Source organism: Seriola lalandi, unplaced genomic scaffold (assembly GCF_002814215.2).
Source record: "Seriola lalandi dorsalis isolate HSWRI2012SDOR001 ecotype SW California unplaced genomic scaffold, Sedor1 jcf7180002054972, whole genome shotgun sequence".
NCBI classification, from domain to species: domain Eukaryota; kingdom Metazoa; phylum Chordata; class Actinopteri; order Carangiformes; family Carangidae; genus Seriola; species Seriola lalandi.
The window spans coordinates 4312840-4332299 of NW_019525660.1; the positions used below are offsets into that span (position 1 = coordinate 4312840).

At 40.0% G+C, this 19460-nt stretch overlaps 1 protein-coding gene across 2 annotated transcripts in view; it reads left to right on the top strand.

The window, feature by feature from the left end:
• The window catches only part of glra4a (glycine receptor, alpha 4a), a 43796-nt gene extending 42564 nt beyond the window's left edge, over positions 1 to 1232 (top strand). For both annotated transcript variants that reach the window (XM_023397989.2, XM_023397990.2), the window contains one exon: positions 260 to 1232. In XM_023397989.2, coding sequence (XP_023253757.1) covers positions 260 to 550 — 291 coding nt within the window. In that variant the 3' untranslated portion in view covers positions 551 to 1232. The remainder of the gene's footprint in view (positions 1 to 259) is intronic.
• The last annotated feature ends 18228 nt before the right edge of the window (positions 1233 to 19460 follow it).

The window sequence follows — 19460 nt, forward strand, 5'->3', positions numbered from 1 at the left end:
GCCCAAACTGGGAGGCACCCGTTTTGCACACAATCACTGCAAATCATTTACTGTATCAGAACATGTTCCTTTCTAAGGGTGGCCTATGGTTCTTTTTTCTGCAGATGTCCTTAATCTGTTGCACTATGCTACCCTTTTGTGCTGCTACACCCCAAACGCATTTGGGAATAAGCCACCAAAAGGAAATGTGAAAAGCTGTAAGCTAATACTTGTTGACAGCGAGAGGCCAATCTGTTTTTCCCTATGCTTGACTCCACAGGAGGAGGAACTGATGAGGGAGAGCCGTGGTTTTTACTTCCGGGGTTATGGACTGGGTCACTGCCTGCAGACCAAGGATGGTGCCGCTGTGGAAGGCGCCACTGTGTTCGCCCCCCCACCTCCAGTTACCCTGTACGATGGAGAGGTACTTCACAAGCGTTTTGTGGACCGGGCCAAGCGCATTGACACCATATCCAGAGCCGTCTTTCCCTTGAGCTTCCTCATATTCAACATCTTCTACTGGGTCACCTACAAAGTGCTGCGACACGAAGACATCCATGCAAATTTGTAAAAGGCTCTCTGATAACAACAGATGCTACATTTTAGTTATTTGTTTTTCTCTCAGAACCAAAACTGCCCGTCAGATCTACATTACAATGAGGAAATGCGGCAAGAGGCAGATCTGCTTCTTAAAACCACTGCTAAAAAAAAAAAAAAAACTTTGTGCTCAGGTGCGTCTTCAGGATCTCAGAAGAAGAGGAAAGACGAGGTCAAGCTGCGAGGATTCAGGCTGCTGTTGTTTGTGGTTGGCCTCTGTATCCGTCTAGGTTCGATTTGTCCAGATTACAACAGAGACAAAACACTGCTGGCACTCGTGACGTTTGTTTGAGATGAGGAGAGTTCAGAGAAGTCCATTTTGATCCTGGCTGGATGAGATATACTGACTTGAATTTTGACACTACGCATCTCTGAATGTTTTTGAAAATTAAAAAAAGAAATACTGGGATTTTTTATTGCACCTTTAGATTATCAAATGGGTACAAATGGGTTTGGGAGGGGAAAGGGTCTTTATGAATATTCAAGAGGTGGTGATAATTCAGTTTAACTACTTGTAACAAGAGATTATATATATATCTATAACAGTGTATAAAGTGTATATAAACAAATCTGTTCATTAAACTGCACAAAGCACAAGTATGTATTTCCTTTTGTCTAAATTTAAATAAATTGTTATTCTGCCAGGAAATCAGAAATGATTTTGCTTCTCTTTGGCTTGAAGATTCAGTTGATTGGTTTGAAAAACGACACAGAGGTCACGTGCACAGACATGCTTTTTCAAGTGTATAAGAAATTCACTCACAGATTAACTGCATCACAAGCAATTACTTTTCTATTGGAGACCCCCACCAGCTCCAAATCCCAAGGGAGAAGAACCCTTAAACCGAAGGTGGAAATCAAATTTTACAATCGCAAACGCTGCAGATGCAAAATAAATAATCATTTCTCATCAGTGGTTCCAGCTCTTTGTAAAGTTTTTTTTTTTTTTTTTTTTTAAATCACGGCAAATAGTTAGCTGTGAAACCATACACTTTCATAAGTGGGAAAAATCATGGATAAACTTGAAGAAATTGCTATTTCTTTCCCAGTCTCAGGAGTGGCTTTGAAGGTGCGGAGAGCAGGGATGTGGTGAAGCAGGAGCATTGCCAGCAAGGAAGGGTGAATGTTTTTTTTGTTTTTTCTTTTAATGAGAAATCAGAGGGTTGTTTTATCAACTAATGAGTTTGAAAAGGGCTTTGTGTTCCGCTGCTAATGACAATGAATTCAAAGAGGCAGCTGGAGCCTTCTGTGCTTTGGTCGGCAATCCTAATCAACTCCACTGTATTGTATGGTTCCCCAGGTAATAAAAGGTAAGTGTGTATGTACGTATCATCTTTTATTTGTTATAGTCGGCATATATTTTTAAATTCTTTGTATTATTTTTTTTTGGTTTTTTTTGTTTGTTTTTTTTGTTTGCTTTTTTGTTTGTTTTATTTTTTTAAAAAATCAAACTTAGTTGAAATAGGGACCTGGAATTTATATCTTTGCAGATTAGATACAGAAAAAAAAAAAGAGGGGGTGACTTATTGCCTCAGATTGCTGAAGGACAGAGTAGTTTGACATATTCACTGAAATGCCCCCGACAGCTTAAGTAGATTTCTTAAACAGAATGTGAGGGCATGCAGAAGTCAAAAATACTGGCTGTAGCCTGTCACTGTCACTGCATCCCCAATCATTTAATCCCATTTTTGTAAATGCACTTATTTGCTTTGGACTTTGTAAGCATGGCTAGTCATTTACCCCCGTGTCTAGTGTTTATTCTAACCCAAGCAAACCAACTGCTGGTTGTAGCCTTATACTGAACAGAGGCACGAGAGTGTCAATCTTCTAATCTACCTCCCATGAAGAAAAAAAATGTTTTCTAAAATGTCTAACTATTGCTTGCTTTAAAACCATGTTTAGGACCCCCCTCCCCCATTGATCAAAAGGCCACTGATGAGGACTGATAATAAGAACCAATTCCAGTGTAAACACCCTACATATTCAAAACCTGTGTAAAATGATGTTGCATGAAATTGGTGCAGTTATAAAGCTCATCCGATGCTCCTCACACACACAAGAAAAAGAATCTGATGACAGTATGCAAATGATGATTAGTATCCATTAAACAAAAAGTAAACGCTAACGCTGTCCCACATCCCAAAACAAAAAGCATCATCATTAGTAGTATCATCACTTTAACAACTGTTCTCCCTTCAGTGATAGAACCGTTTCAATCATGATGAGACAAAACAGCACACAGCATATTATAGCAATATAAGAAGCTTTTCTAAATCCACAAACCATGACTGACGCACGCAAAATAGGCCTGTGATTTCTGGCACATAACGCTCCATCGCTTCTTCCAGAAAACAGCGTGTCCCCTCAGAATGTGTATTATTTCGAGGACACGGGAAGACTGATGGATTCCAATAATGCAGGCTCTCAGCTCGGTCGACCGGATTCACGCACTAACTTTCATTACGCACAAAAATCCCAAGAGTGTGATGCCTAACAAACATACCCCTACAACTCTCAACCCTCCTCCTGTCACAAAGCGCCTAAAAAGAAACCCACAGCTATCAAACTGGCAGATCTACAGTGTAAAGAAATCCTCCACTGGAAGGATTGTCCTAAATGAGGACATTAAATATTCATTGTTTCAACAGCTTTGCTGTGTGTTGCATTTTATTTGAAGACCCCCCCCCCCCACTAAGGAATGCTTTATGTCGATGAATGATGCTTATACATTTAAGTCATCTGATTCTGTATAAATGAACACAGGATGAGCAGGAAAGGAGACTGTGCATTTGATGTAGCTGCTGGTCGTCATGTCCAAGGTGTGCCCTTGCTGTCTCCCATGGGGGTAATCAACATGCTTTCCCCTTCCTCATTTCAGCTGAATGTCAATGGTGCCAGAGCTAAAACTGATGTGTGAGCTTTGAGGGAGCAGCCTGAGACCTGCAATCAATACTGCTGTCCCTTAGAGCACCAGCTTATTTCCCTTTCACACACACACAGACAGACAGACACAGACACACAGACACACACACACACACACACACACACACACACACACACACAAAAAAAAAACATAAAAAAAACACATACACATACGTAGACAAAAAACAATGATACTCCAAAGCATCAGATTTTCACACATAATAAAATTTTATAACAGCAATTAGTGCTACATTGTAGGAGTGTTTATCTGTCAGTGGTTTGCTCTTCTCCTTGGTTGCTTTTTAAATGTTTTTCTGATCACTTTACAAGGAAAACTGTTTCTAATTTCCTTGACATTTGGCTTGCAACTGTAATGTGAAGAGTTTTTTTCTTTCTCTTTTAATAACAAAATAAGGTAACGAATGACTATCGAGAACAACTAGCAGTAGGAGCAACCGTAATAGTAGTCTAAAATTAAAATCTCTGGTACCAAACATTAGAAATATTCCGGCATCTCTAGGGAAGTGCAACCTAGTAAACAACTGCTGGATGAAGAAATGGCAGCCAAAAGGAAAATATTGGTTTCTGTTGATAGTGATGAATTAATGAGACAATGCTACACGTGTCCCCTTAAAATATATGAGTGTAAACAGAGGAAAATGCTTGCTCCACACAGTATTATGGATGCAAACCTTGTGAATGTCACCCAGCATGTGGAAACAGATATCCTTGTAAATACACTTTTTTTCTGTGTGGCCACTACCGCACCACCCACTCCACTGCTGAGTGGAATATGCATATAAAAGTATTTACATTGGTCCCATGTTTTACAATTATTGTTTGTATGTTTATACAATTATTATTATTATTATTAATTTTTATTTATTTATTTTTTTAAATGGCATTGCCAGCAGTTGCATTTGAACATATGCTCAAAGTTAAAAGGTTCACATCAGCTTCAATGGAACTGTTCGGCACTCTGTCCTGAAAAAGATGTAATGTCTCGGTTCTGATGTGGGTAATAAATATTGAGCAGAGCCACAACAAACTGTAAACAGCGCATTAGAGAGCAATGTCCAAAACGAAGAAATGGCACATCACTGAAATATGACTTCTCCATTTTCTAAACGCAGTGCATGATAATTTCTATTAGCCAACAGCAACTGCAGGGAAGAATTGAATAAAAGTGAACTCCACCAGAACCAGCTGGAAGTTCACACCAGAGCAGAAAACATATGCTAGAACTTGTCAGTCATACGGATGAATGTGAAACGAGCAACACAGCAGCGAGAGAAATGTAATTGTGATGAATTGTGTGCAGCACCTCGCGTCCGGCCTGAATGACACATTACTCAACCACTGACGCTGATACTAACACATATAGTACAGTAAAAGCTTGATAAACATCTCTCAAAAGCCAAGTCATTTCTGTTGCTCAGTGCTCTATTACAAAACTGTTAAAAAAAACAGAGAAGCAATATGAAAGTCATAATCAGTTCGACTGTTTCCTATTTACTTCCAAATGTTCCTTTCAGCATTTACTCCGGAATATTTCTAAATGGAGAAGAGCAGTTACTTCATTGGTGTCACCTCATTTCCAAATGTTAGTGGCTCAAAACCCCAGAGAACTGATGGTGCTTTGAGGTAATAAATAAACAAAGTTTCAAATCAAACATGGCGGCTCCTGCTGCCGAGGTTTCAAATATTCCGCTGGATTTCTTCAGGCCACCTTCAAGCTCTGTCGGCACCTTCTGCACATGCAACACACCTCTACCAGGTAACTCTTTAACATCAGTTAACATTGGCAAAGACAAAAGTAAGCAAACAGGATGCTGAGAGGAGTTGACTAGTATTCCCTCTTTGCATGAGTCAAGAAGGTGAATGCAGCATTGATGCACCACAGCAGTTAGATCTTTCAAAGAAGGTCAGGTAGGGATCCAGGCTGTTTAATTTATAACCCTTTTCCAACTTGAATCATATCCAGTCAAGTCAGTGTGTCTTCTTGTTTTTTTTCATCTTGTCCAATCTCAATAATGAAATCAAGAAAATGCGCATCTTCAAGTGAGATGCTTTCAAGAACACGGGAGAGAGAACATCCATTTCAAGCAGCACTGAAAAACTCATCCTCGTGCATAGTTGTGCAGAAAATCCCATGTGGATTCATTTTCACTAATCCCTCGCTGCGTCTCTACTATAATTCCAACATCTGAGAGAAGCCCTACAGCTGGGAACTCTGCAGCTCGAGGTTTACGTGGATAATGGTCATAGACACATATGCGCACTGCATTTCCTTTGTGTGCAAACAGGAGAAACAAGGAATTAGTCCCATCCCAATCCCCCTGTAGAGAGAATAGGCACCAATCGGAATTATGTCAACCCCCTTTTCAAAATTCCCTCGCTTTATAAGATATTCAGAAATTTCTTGGGGAGAGCTTAGTTGAAGATTGAATTAGGTGTGACAGCAATTCTTTATACAAGATGCCATGAAATGCAATGGCTCTTTTGTAGTGCAATGTAGATAATCTAAGTTGTCTGTGCAAGGCCAAAAAGAGATTTATTTTTAGGACTAGGTTTAAGTACTGCAGCACGAGCAAACACCTTCGATGAAACACCTGCATCGTGGTGTTGAGATGTGTGCCAGCTATTTTACACGGGAAAGTAGGAGAGAAATGTGATAATGACGAATAATTTCTGAAGAGCGATAAGATTTTAGTATCGTCAGTCTGTAGATCTGCCTTTACCTGCACAATGTATGAAAAGCAGTGGTGAAATGTAAATAAGCAGATTCACTCAAGTCCCAAACTTTTGAGGTACAATTTATAAGTAGCACTTGTTTTAACCCCTCTACATCTATCTGACAGCTAGAGGCTAGTCTCCTACTTTTCAGATCAAGATTTGATGTTTTAAAAAATTAAAAATAAAAAAAAATAAAAACTTTCACCAAAGAGACGTTTCCCCTCAAAACGTTTCAGATGGTTTCATTTAAATAACTTTTTGAGAGCCAAAGAGGTAAATATATCCATTATTTTCCAAAAAGCAGGGAGAAGAAAAGAAAAGAATCTGAATACTTCTTCCACCTCTCAAAAAGCACTTCATTATAATTATGTCTCCTCTGTGTACCTTCTTTTCTTCACACCTAGCCCCATTTCCCCTCTCTGTCTAGACTATGTACGGTGAAAACGTCTGCAGGTAAGCAGCCATGGACCTAAGGACGGATATCTGGTGAGGAGATAGTGTGTATGTGGCTGCGTATTTGTATGGGTGGGCATGTTTGTTGCCTTGCTGACTTCCTCAACACTGTGTCCATCTCTCATCCACCCGGCTCCCAGGCCTCTGCTCCTCTGCTCCTGGTGCTATTTAAGTAAACAGAGGATTTTCTCCACCTCTTTTCCTGCCCTGTCCATCAGACACAACCCACACTACTGTTAATGCCCGAGAGAGCAAGGGAGAGCGACAGCTCACAGCCTTTTTCCTCCTCTACTCTGACACTGATTCAGTACTGGAGGTTGACTGGGTGAGGTGAGCCAAGAGGGAAAATAATCATTTCCCTGGGAGATGATGCATATATGCACGCACGCACACGCACGCGCGCGCGCGCGCGCGCGCACACACACACACACATACACACACACACACACACACACACGGGCGTATGTGTGTGAAGTTGAAGCAGCTAAATCTCTCCTTGGCTTTCTGCCAAAGAGAAAATAAAGAGCAAAAGATGCAAATATGTTTTTCCAGCGCTTTTAAAGAGTGATCATTACTTTCATTACTTTTCCCCTCTGTAACCAGCAGCTTGGAGATTTTATACTGATTATGTGTGATTAAGTGGATCATCTAAACAAGGGATGAGTCTTTGATGGTTGTGTAAGAACCTACCTTGGCAGCTGGTAGGTCTTGGGAAGCTCTCTGGGCTTCTTCAGACATATGTAGCAATAAGTCCAGCTCTTTTGACTGATGGCCAACTTCACCCAGGCGGCCGTCTTCTCAAACTCTTGTAGGTACACCTCAGTGAAATCCTCCTCTGTTACTTGGGGTAGCCGCCGCCTGTTATTAAAGCAAGCTGTTGGTGCAGCACATGTGTGTTCAGGCTACAGCCCCTGCAGACGCTGTGTTGTTGGTCATTCTGGCAGACAAGGTAGTACAGGTGTATTCTCCAACACCTATGGCACAGTCAAAGGTGTTCAGGGAATCATATCAATTCAATATATGAATATATCTCTGGGAAAAGCAGCACATCCATCTGTTGATCACCAAAGCAATCCCCAGTGTTTCTGTTGACAAATGATATTATAAGGAATTTTCTCCAAACACAGTTGTGCATAATTTGGACCGGTCAAGTTGTTTACAAACTCTCTGTTGGTTTGTTGGTTTGTTGCTTGCTCCTCTGTCACCTGCTGAGCTTCCCTTTATATGCACCAGAGAAATCAAGGCAATGACTCACAGGTGTGGGCTGATGGTTCTCTCCTTTAAGATCCAGAGGAGGAGAAGCCGACAAGCTGGGAGGGAGAGGCCGTGCCTAACCACACCCAGCTCAGCTCTCCTTTGAATGCTTCACAGTTTATATTAGTCTTTTGTTTCTTTCTTTTAACTTAGTGACGTTAACAGCTTGGTGAGCAGCGTGCACCTGCACCATAGCCAACAAACACAGGGCAGATCATGCCTGCATTATCCACAGGGCAGATGGATCCCCCAAAGGCCCCTACAGCAACAGTTTCATACATTTGCATATCTCATATCCGCCCAAAAATAAATTTGTGGCTACATAGCATAGTGGAGTGGACAAAGCACATGCACAATGTACAGTTTAAACTTGATAATTATTTGCAGGGTGCAGAGCCCATTGCCACTTCAGTAAATCCTCCTCTGCACTGAAATTCTGTCCACATATACTGTATATTGAATAGTTAATAAAGTGCAAATGTTTACAATGTTATGAGTTGAAGCTCTGTAAACTGAACACATTATAAGCACAAAGCAATAAAACAGAAGTCATTTCTTGTTTGAAGGTGACAAAGCCTGCGACAATTCAAAAAGGTCATTTTCCTCCATGGTAATTAAAAGTGGGGCAAAGAGGGGTCCCTTTGCTAAATATCATGTATCTCAGAGAATGCCAAAGACAGCATGATAATGAATGGTTGTGATGTATTTTAAGGTTAGCCCTTCCATCTTCATCTTGCTTGTTTTCACTGGCAGGTCAAAAGGAAGGCTGAGCCTGCACCGCCCTGCCAGCTGCTAATTGTTCTACTTCGCTTTTGCTGTAAATTTGTATGCAAACCTCATACATTTCAGCATATGTCATAAAATAAAGACTTTAATTCCACAACAATAGAACCACATGCTGTATACTATTGCCATAATTACCCAAACTTGTTTAATTAAATAGCATTTTTAAAATAATAATTTCCCAAAAGTGTGATTGTTTTGTTATGAAGTGAGTTTTGGTAGTCTCGAAAGGTTTTCCTTGCATGCAGTCAATTTACATAAGCGATTGTGGTCTGAATGGATATCTCATTTTAAAATGTAACGCAGGAGATAAATAAACAGATAGCCAGACAGGGATCCCAACGTTGCATACAGATGTGCCTACTTAACTTACCTCATGGCATTTCAAAATCTTAAAATTCAGACATGATGAGAGACATTTTAAAAGCGGAACATAGTTTAAGGGGTGGTGTCTTTTTACATTGACCTCTTAACAATTTATCAAACTTTCTGAATTCACTGAAACGTGAATGGGAATTCATAGTTTTTCTGAATGTGGAAGTGTGCATTCCCCAGCAACTGCCAATAGTGATTTTTGCTGTTACTGTTTTGAAGTTTTCATGCATAGAGACTTCAGGACCTAAATGCTGAAATGTGCACGCTCAGGATAAACTCATGCAGTTCTGTAAAGGCCAGGATAACACCTAACTGACTTTTTCTCAGCACTCCAAAATCAACAAGGAGGGAATCTTAGCTCAAACTGTTTGGGCTATGCATCACATGCCTCTGGCCCTTGTCCATGTTGAGGTGACAGCAACACTGAAAGCATTTTCAGTGCTTTCTCGATCTCCTGCAGCGATGTGATTACTGTGAGTGTGGTGGTAGGTCTCTCATGCCCAACCCTGCTGCCCTCAAATCTGATCCCCCACTGTTGGTCTGCCCCCTTCCTGCTGACTTTGACAGTCTGGTGCTGCTATTGGAAACCAAAGATTATGAATTTTCCTTTTTTCTTTTTTTTTTCTTTTGCAAAAATAGTGTTGCCTCCCATAAATTGCCTCTCATACGCCACTGAATGCATCACACTGAGATTGTTCTGTATGTTGACTGTATGTCAAGGAAGTTACTGAAATGTTGCATCTGGGGGACGCATTCACAGCAGTAGTTTAGAAAAATGTCTCTTTTAATGTCACATGCTGTAATTAGAGGTACAACTAAATTTAGTCTAGCCTTGCTTTGGCCAGGAAGGACCTGCACCTTTGAAGTGGCTCTGACAGCACAGAGGAGTATAAGGGAGGACAACCCCCCCCACACACACACACACACACACATGTCAGTGATCACAATCACCTCACAAGCAGGTTGAGAGGTGACCTGCCTTGCGAGGTGAGCAGGTGGTGTGTGGCCTTCAGGGATGAGTCGTGACGCCAGTCTGCTTTAACTGACAGTGGTGTTGTCGGTCCAGCAACATTTCAAAACAGTGATAGAAGGACATGTCGGTGAGAATCTTCCAATGTGCCACAGCAGCCTCCATCAAGGGGGCGGTGTCTGAGCTACCTGCAACAAACTTCTCAGTCAGGACAGTCACGTTAAAGTTTAAACAATGTATTGTAACAACAGGCATTTATTGCAATGGCGATGTCCCTGAGCTCCCAAACCCGCCTGGCACAGTCTGAGATAAGGAACAACATCACATACAACTAAATGCTCATACAAGAGGAAACTTGGGAGGCTAGAGAGTTTCTGAAAGCAGGGAGCATAGAAGCAGGAGTGATACGGAGCATAGTGTTGCTGTATGTTCACAGAACGAGTGCTAGATTTTTATATGAACTGCCTTTTGTGAGAGATAGGTGTTGGACATACACCCTATATAGGAAGGTGTGAAGAAGATGTGAATATAAAATGACTTTCATGCCTGTCTAAACTAGTGCAAGGACTCATGAAGAACACAGGGACCAACACTATGGTTGGAGCAGTGGTTTTGCTCATGGAAGGGAAGGGGTGGCTAGGATAGGCTATTCAAGGCAACATTTTGAGCTACAAAAAAACACATGGCAGGGTTTTCATGCATCAAAATAATTGTCAATTGTTTCTCTATTCTTTTTTCTGCATGTTCTAATTGAGCTAGGTCTAAGACGTGTTTATGTAGTTGACAAGTGAGTGTCACATCAGAGAGGGAAATGGTAAGGCTTCACCTTTTCATAGTGAATACCCCACCGTGTTGCAAAGGCTTGTTGTGATTGTCTGTGCATGTATATGCAAATGTCAGATGATGATAGAAGATGCCAGCAGAGCACCTTTTAGAGGGCTCACTACCTGGGATCAACAAGTGTGACAATGCTTAACTAACAATACTGTGCTGTGCTAAGCATAATCAAGACAAAGCACCAGGGCTAAACAATTAATCAAAAAATCACCAAGTGCAATATCCAAATCGCAGGAGCTGCAATTTTTTGATAGAGGTAAAATGTGTCGCAACATACCATAAATGAAGCATTGTGGTGCTACCGAGATGCCCTGGCCTACAAATCATACTCTCCAGATAAAAGGGAACATGCTTGTTTGGTACAGACCCCAGCAAAAATCACATCTTTTTTTTTTAATGAAAGTGAAATGCAAAAATTTCCATTCCTCACTAAAATCGTGACTCATATCACAATCACAAACACAACAGAAGGCCTCGTGCCACTTTGTTCAACATGTAAGAAGCAGAAAAAAAATATTGTCAAACTTTCTCAGTCAAGTTAAGGCACATTAAAAATGCTGATTGTCTAGATTACAGCAAACCCAACATTTGCACGAAGTCTTGTTGCCTTGGAAACAAAGGGCCTGCTGAGAAGCCAAGAGTGAATAATTCTGTGAGACACAGGGATGGTGTTGGAGGAGAAACAACCAGTCTATGGGGGCTGAAGCATGAAGACGTGTGTGTATACAAGTGTGTTTGTGTTTGTGTGAGCATACATGATACATGTGCTTGTGTTGGCGTGAAGGGACTTCGGTGTTTGAAGGAGATGCACCGGGATCAACACCAGTGAGCTGAGCTTGTGTGCTCTTCCCTCACATTTTTCTTCCCTCTTCCTTTCTGCTCTAAAACTCCCGTCGTCATCACTACGGGCAGTCTCTGCAGGAGCTTCAAAAATAAACGTCACATCTTTCTTTGTTACCCGTGTGTTGAGCTTCGCATCACAACAATCGGCATGGAGTGGGTTCCGCACAAAAAGCACGTCGGAAATGTGAAAGACGAGACTCAGGAGGGAACACTCAGCAGGTGCCACCGCACCCTTTTATTTACTGTCCACTTCCTGCTGAGTAATGGTCTGTCCCAACCAGTTACCCACCACTACACACACCTCATCCAATGTGTCACTGTAACTGCATGGACATAAAAATGCTGTACAAACTTGCATTTTCCATCCCCTGCCATTGCTCATGATGTATAGATATTAAATGTACAGTTGAACGCCATTTGTCAAGCGCTCAACCCTGCTGCAGGTGCTGAAAGCTTTTCCAATCCGTCACCAAGATTTCTCTAAATCAATCTAAATAGAGAGAAAAATATTTCAGAAAATCTATGGTTTAGTTGTTGAAGTTTTTATTTTAACGCACAAATATGTATTTTAACAGGACGTGTGTTTAAACGCCTCACAAGAAAAAGAAATAACTTCAACTTCCTTATATGTAACGTGAAAGAAGTTGCCCATATGACGAACGCTGCAGTTTCTGTCGGCTCTACGCGGCATTTTAACATCCTTCACTTCATCCTTTTGGTTTCATGGTCCACAGCTTAACTGGTTTCTCACCACTCTCACAGTGTTGATTTCAGAAGCTTATTTCAGCAAAAAAAGTTACGTTGTCGATTACAGATAAAATTGGTGATTAGCTGGTGAACTTGGTGGCACATAGATATTTCCATCAGGAGTTTCTAGAGACCAAAACAGAGCTAAAAGGAGAGTGAATGTCTGATCATTGCATTGACTTAAAACTTGTTTGTCTGTAAATGCTATTTTATGGTAGCGTCCTGGCATGAAAACAAAATGTATCTGTGCCTCACAAAAAATAGGTTAAGTGATTTGAAGACAGCAGATGAGGCATAAAACCTTTTCAACCCTTTTTCTGTTTCACCTGAGACAAGAGACAGTATGTGCTAAATTGTAGGTTTTAATGTTGCAGTCCTGCTGTTGCAAAGCAGAGCAGACTGGGCTCGTTCAATGAACTCAAAGAACTCCAAAATGTCTCTGCGTGGCATTATTTTGACGTTAGATCAATTATGATGCCCCGCGCTGAAATGCTCTAATCTTCAAAACCAGGTGGGAGGAGACCTTCTTCACTCAACTTTCTAAAGAGCTCACAAAAGCACACATCATTAGAAAAATATTTTGCTGAGAGTAATAGCAGTCACAACCTTTAATCTCTGTGTCAGATAATTAAGGAGCTGTGAATGGGCTTTGCTTTGACCTGCCAATTCCTCATTAGCATTTAATATGAAAAGAACTAAGCATTAAAATTTTAGCATCTTCCAACACACAGAAAATTATTCTAATAGGTTAAAATCTCATTTGAATCCAATTATGCCTTTGCCATTCGATTCAAGTGCAGAAAAGCTTACCACTCAAGTGTAACAGGCGTAATGAGCTGAAGCCCCCATTTTAGCATGTTAGAGAGGTTCAAGATGTGTATAAGAGACAGTGGGATCTCCTGAATGTACAGCGTATTCACTGAGAACCTATATATTCTTGCTCACATCTGTACTTCTGTCCATTAAGGTCACATGTGGTCTTTTTACTGTCATAAAAGATCATGTTACTAGTTTAACTAAGGGGAAAAATGCACCCATGCTGGCTTTTTAAAAACCTTCTCCCTGGCTCTACTGCACTCTGCATGACCAGGTTGAATAATATGACTTGATAACCTGCTCCCCTTAGGCTATTTCTTATTGCCATCACCAAATAGAGCAATATAACAATACATTTCATGTGATAACAAAGAAGCAGAATGGTGTGCGTGACATTATTTGTTTTTCCTCTCAGAGTAAAGAAAATAAAAAATGTGCTCCAGGCTGCAAACCCACCCAGAGAAATCGATTTGCAGGTTTGTGGTAACCTGAGACATATTGAACTCCTATACAGAATAATTTCTTCAGGTAATACAGAGGCAGCGTCTCAAAGAAAACACAGGCTGAATTTTTCAACCTCAAATGAAAAATTAAACACAAAGTACAGCCTGAAAAAAAAAGTCAAAATTGATTCTCCTCTTTCAGAATCAGTAAGAAGTTCTCAGCTACAAAATGGAGCACATTAAAACTTTAAGGTCTTTAGTTTCCAATAAAGTCAAAAGCCTCATTTATGTAATGTATAGGTGTAAGGTTTCAAGTCACAGAATGCTTGTTACGTGGTTGATTTGGCTTATCAAAGCTCTGCGGGGCCATTTCTGTCATCACAGATTAAATTATGTGAAAAGGTCACACCTTCATCTTTTACACAAATGCAACATATGAACCATGAAAGGTGAGTTTGAACTGGTTAAAAAAAAAAAAAAAAAGGCAGATTCATCCCCACTTCATGTTTGGCAAGAGGCGTCTTTTTGTACTGCCACCGCTGCCATTGTACTCCCTGTAAAAAAGATTTGTAATCATAAATAACCTGCAGATGTTATTGACTCTATAAGCAAGAAAACATCCAAACAAAGGTCACTCCATCCGGGACTTACACAGCAAAACACAGTGAATGAAAACACAATGAGTGGCAGTGGTGGGGGGCTGACCTGCTCTGAGCTATTCAGCAGTACAGTAAACAGTCTTTTCAGGAATAACAGCTTTTTGACATGATTGCTGTGTGTTTATGTGTCTTTTTCAGTTTCACTGTAACATGCAGCTAAGCTGAACTGCAGCTAAACCCAATGAATAGTTATGTGTTTACACTCCAAAATGTTATGTAGCCTATATGTATAATGTTTACCATGTTCACCGTCTTAGTTTAGTCTGTTAGCACGCTAACATTTACTAATCAGTGTTAGACAGTACAGCTGAGGCTGATGGGATTTTAATTAGTTTTGTCAAATAGTTGAACAATGTATTGGATAAAGTCCATTTCTGACCTACTGGTAGCAGTACATAAAGTACCATAGTTGTAGTCATTGTCCATACAACAGATCAAGACATTTCACCCAAAACCACAAATGTCATCTTCATAGCGTTACGTCGTTAGCATACATGCTAGAGCACCCTGAATGTATAGGAAGATATTTCAGTCTAGACCAACACGGTGGAACAATTGACCAAATGAAATTGCAGTCCAGAGAGCCACATCGCTAGCATGGCTAAAAATCAATTAATGGTCAATCAATACAACAATAAAAACAAAACGACTCAATATTGGACTAAATGATTCAGTCATCACCTGGTTCACATTAATCTGCTAAATTAGATGAAGCGCTCCAGTTCTTATTGGAACAGCAAGCTCCAGTTGGAAAAAACTCAAAGGAGCCTTTTAGCGAGACTTTTAGCAAAATTGTATCTGAAGTGTCCTTTATCCATCCGCTTTGACTTAAATAGACACAGACATGATGAATGCCACAGAACAAGACTGAAACAGATGCCAAGTAGACAGCCTCAAAATATCCTTGAGTAAGTGTCCTGCATACTGAGCCAAACAAATCAGTGATTTCATCAGAAATGTACTGCCTCTCTTTGCCTGTTATTGATTTTGCAATGCACTTTGTTTACCAGCTATAGCGCACAATACACCGTTCTATCTAATTATTGAAGAGAATGTGCATCATCAAAGGCAGGATTAGTCCTGGCAGGTCCATGCTGCTTTTTGTTACAGCAGCCAAAGCGAAGATCAGTCTTTGTGTACTCCTTGACTTTTTAAGGACTACAGACTGGATCATGTATCGATTACACTATTAAAATTGATTTTTTCAGAATACACTGAAGTACCCTCTGCTGAGGCTCTGTAACTCTCTCTGCTGGGGTAGCTGCTCCTGAAATCATTAGTAATAATATTTCAGACGTAATCACAAAGGAGACTATTATTCTACACCATTTTCACATTGACATTAGAGTAAAATCATAATTAGGCACATAATTTCCCGGACAGAAACGTGACAAATGTTTCGTGCACTATCGGGGCATGAGAACAGAAGATATTGGAGGTTCTCCTTTCACTCAGAAAAATCACAGCACTTAAATAGCAAACAGGAGGAACAGGGGTGCTTCTTTCCATTAAACCCTTTAGCTATGAGGCAGTGAATAATGTTTTTGGTGAATCATTTATTATGAACGCAATTGATTAAAAAAAAAAAACGACTTGCCCCCAGTGCTGTGCCTAAACATATGCAAGGGAGCTACAGAGAAGCAGAAACTGAAATGATGACAATTTCTACATTTGAAAGCTAATTAATTCCCCACATGTTTATGTTTAAAATGTAATTTCAAGTAATTCATCAGAGACAGACAGAACATCACCAAGGAGATAAAATAAAATTAACAACTCTGCAATGAGCTGGTTAAATATAGGCTGCATTTTTTTAAAATAAAGACTACATATCAGCTGTCTACTTTTCACAAAATGCTTTAATCTGTTGGGTTACGAAATATACAGGCAGTGCAACATGAAAACTGCTGTTGATCCAACAAACTGTGGACCCCTTCTGCGAGAGATGTAATCAGCTTCGCAAAGAACTGACAAATCTATCTTTGCACAAGATGCTTTCCAGCTGCGGGAATCTTGGAAAATAAAATTTAATAACCAATAACACTTCACTAATATTTCACAAAAATTCTTACCTACAGGGCAAGTGGATTCAACATACTGTATGTAAGACTGACTGGACTCACATTTAAGATATGCACACGGCATTTATGACTTTCTAATTACATTCAGAACTGTAAGAATGAACCATTGCGTTGTATGGAGAATCTAATTAAAGATATTTACAATATAATTTTGAATCACCACACAACTTAATGGATCCTTCTTTTTTGTCACAATGTAATTAGAAAAATATTGTAAATTCTAACTGCACTGGGACATCTGGTGGCAGTGTTTAAGATGCATGCCACTATGACTGCAAAGTCCCCAGTTTGGATCCATCCATTGCCTGTCATTCATCCTTTCTCTCTTTGCTGCCGCCTCATAACTGTCCACTGTTGAATAAAGGCAATATTGCACCTAAATATACTAGAGAAATGGACTATGTCCTCATACACACATTGCTGATTTCTGTCAAATAAATCAATCTAATAAATGATCAAATGTGTAGCAATATCTGGGACATCATTAGAGCTATCTTAAAAGTATTTCTGAAATCTATTTGGAGATAACTTGAATCCTTGAAGTCCTACCGGTCAGGTTGTAATTGCACACACAGTATCTAGTCACATTGTAATTACAGCTGATCAAAATGCATTTGCAGATGTCTAAAATGTAATTAGAAATAGTGAAGTGAAACGTTATACATGCTTAGCCCGCTTGCCCTATACCCTCAGGCAGGATTAAACCCACTGAGAATGAAGAAGCCCTGAAACTAACAAATAAACTAAACCGCAGAAGCAGGAAATTTGGAGCTTCAATTAATCGTGAACTCATTAGCGAAACGCTTGCACAAGTCATTTGAATTTCAGAGAAATGTTGAATGGGGGGAGAAAAAAAAAACTGACATGAAACATATTGTCAGTAGAGTAATTTACAGGTCATATGCTTGCTTCTAAAGGTTATTACCAAAAGCCATTTCAGACACACTCAGTTCAACAAGGACCTAATTAAAGTAGCAACATCAGCACATGTCGGCTCCTTCCCCCTGTGACAGTCACATAAACAACTTAAGCAGCTAATTACACGACAATAAATGATGTTCCACTGAGCGTATATGAGCCACATAACGTTAGCTCTCGTATTTATGGAGGCACAACTTTTTGATGACATTTGCCACCTGTCCCTAAAGATCAATACAATAATGTAACTCCTTGGCAAGAGGGCACACAATAACACAGCTTTCCCTTTCATTTTATCCCCACACACTTCATAAGAAAGTTGCCAACATAAGTCAGCCATGACAGTCTCTTCAATTATGTGACACTGGAGAAGAAAGGAGCGTGATGGATTGGTGTCAAAGCTCTAGGGAGCCATATAAACCATACATAACGCACAGGCTGCCCATCTGTCAAAAATCTCAATTAACCACTCTACAGATAGAGGCACGCTGCTCTTTTATGCAGCGCTGTAAAAAAAAGAAAATAACACAAGGGTCTCTATCACGACGGTGGGCTGGATCCCATTTTTACAAAGAGAAAACTGTGTATTCAAGTGAGCTGGATTGGTCTATCCATCAGCAGGGGGTGAGTCAAATTGAAATCTGACATTTAGAGCCTCAACGCCATTGCTCACTGGCACTGATATGAACTATAGCAAGTGACAAATTGTTTGTATCAGGCCTGTCCCTGGGTGAAGCCTATGATAATGTTTAGGGTTGAAATAGACACCCTTGACATTTCGCCGAAAGGTCAGGTTTTGTGTTCATTAACGTTCCCTTTTTACACCCAGCGGTGAGAATGAGGATTATTATCATAATCTGGGTTTGTGCCAGCTGGTGAATGCTGCTTTATTTCTTTTGATTCCTCTCAATAGTATTACACAGTGCATCATGCACAGCAAAGACAGACTGTGGGGAGCAAGATCACAGGAAGTCCCAACTCTCAAAAAGCTGATCTGATTAGAAAATAAACAGTTTGCATCTGTCTCCTTAAATTTCAACAAAAGAGCAAAGTATTACAATAAATACAGAACTCATCACTCTCTCTGCATGTGTGAAGATCTCTGACAGTTTCAAAAGGAAAAACGTCCAGGATTAATTTGCTTCTGTAGCAGGGTGTCCATTTACAGCTAAATTAAGAAACCTTTCTATAATTCATTTAATGTCTGCACCAGACAAATTAGTGTCTTGGATCCGAAGCTAATAAACAGCTTGAAGCGGCGTCGATATGTAAATAGTCCTACATTATTGCTGATCGTGTGTGTCGCATTTTTGATTAGCCAGCTTCCTCAGGGAACTGTGGGATAAATTGTGCCATTTTCTTTCATTCTTAGGGAAGCGGAGGCAAATAGATATCTGTGGTGTCGATCCATGGTGTCTGCCAGGGTTTATACTTAAACTTGAGAATCTCGCACATGAAAACCAGGCTTTGTTTTGGACACAAGGTGATGGGTAACTGCATGCACTGCCCTAATGAAAAAACACTACAGTGTATGTAGGAAGACTACTCTTAAAAAGGCTGGATTACCAACCAGGCAGAAGAGGCCCCACACCTCCAGGAGCTGCAAAAAGCTACAGGTTTTATGTGTTGCAAATTTGCCATTACTGACATTTTTTAAAGAAAAAATGAAGGACATTTTTATGTTTTGTATTTATCACTGTTAAAGTGGAATTATGCTATATATGAAATGATAAATAACAAATGTTTGTCATTACTGCAGGAGATTGGCAGCTCATCTTTTCAGATTAGCTACAGTACTGTGGTCATCCAAAAAGATTCAGATGCATTTGATTTATGTCAAATTTAAGTTTATTTTAAAAGCTTTAGAAGGTCCTGCTGTTTGCCCGAATATCCGCTGTAATGCTGGAGCTGAATTTTCTGGCACAGTTATAAGAATACGACCCAGGTTGTAAAAAACTGGAATTTACCTTAATTTAGCCTTCATTTGTGTATTTTGTTAAGTAAAAGCATTAATATATAAATACTGTAAAAAGTTCTGAAGCTAGTC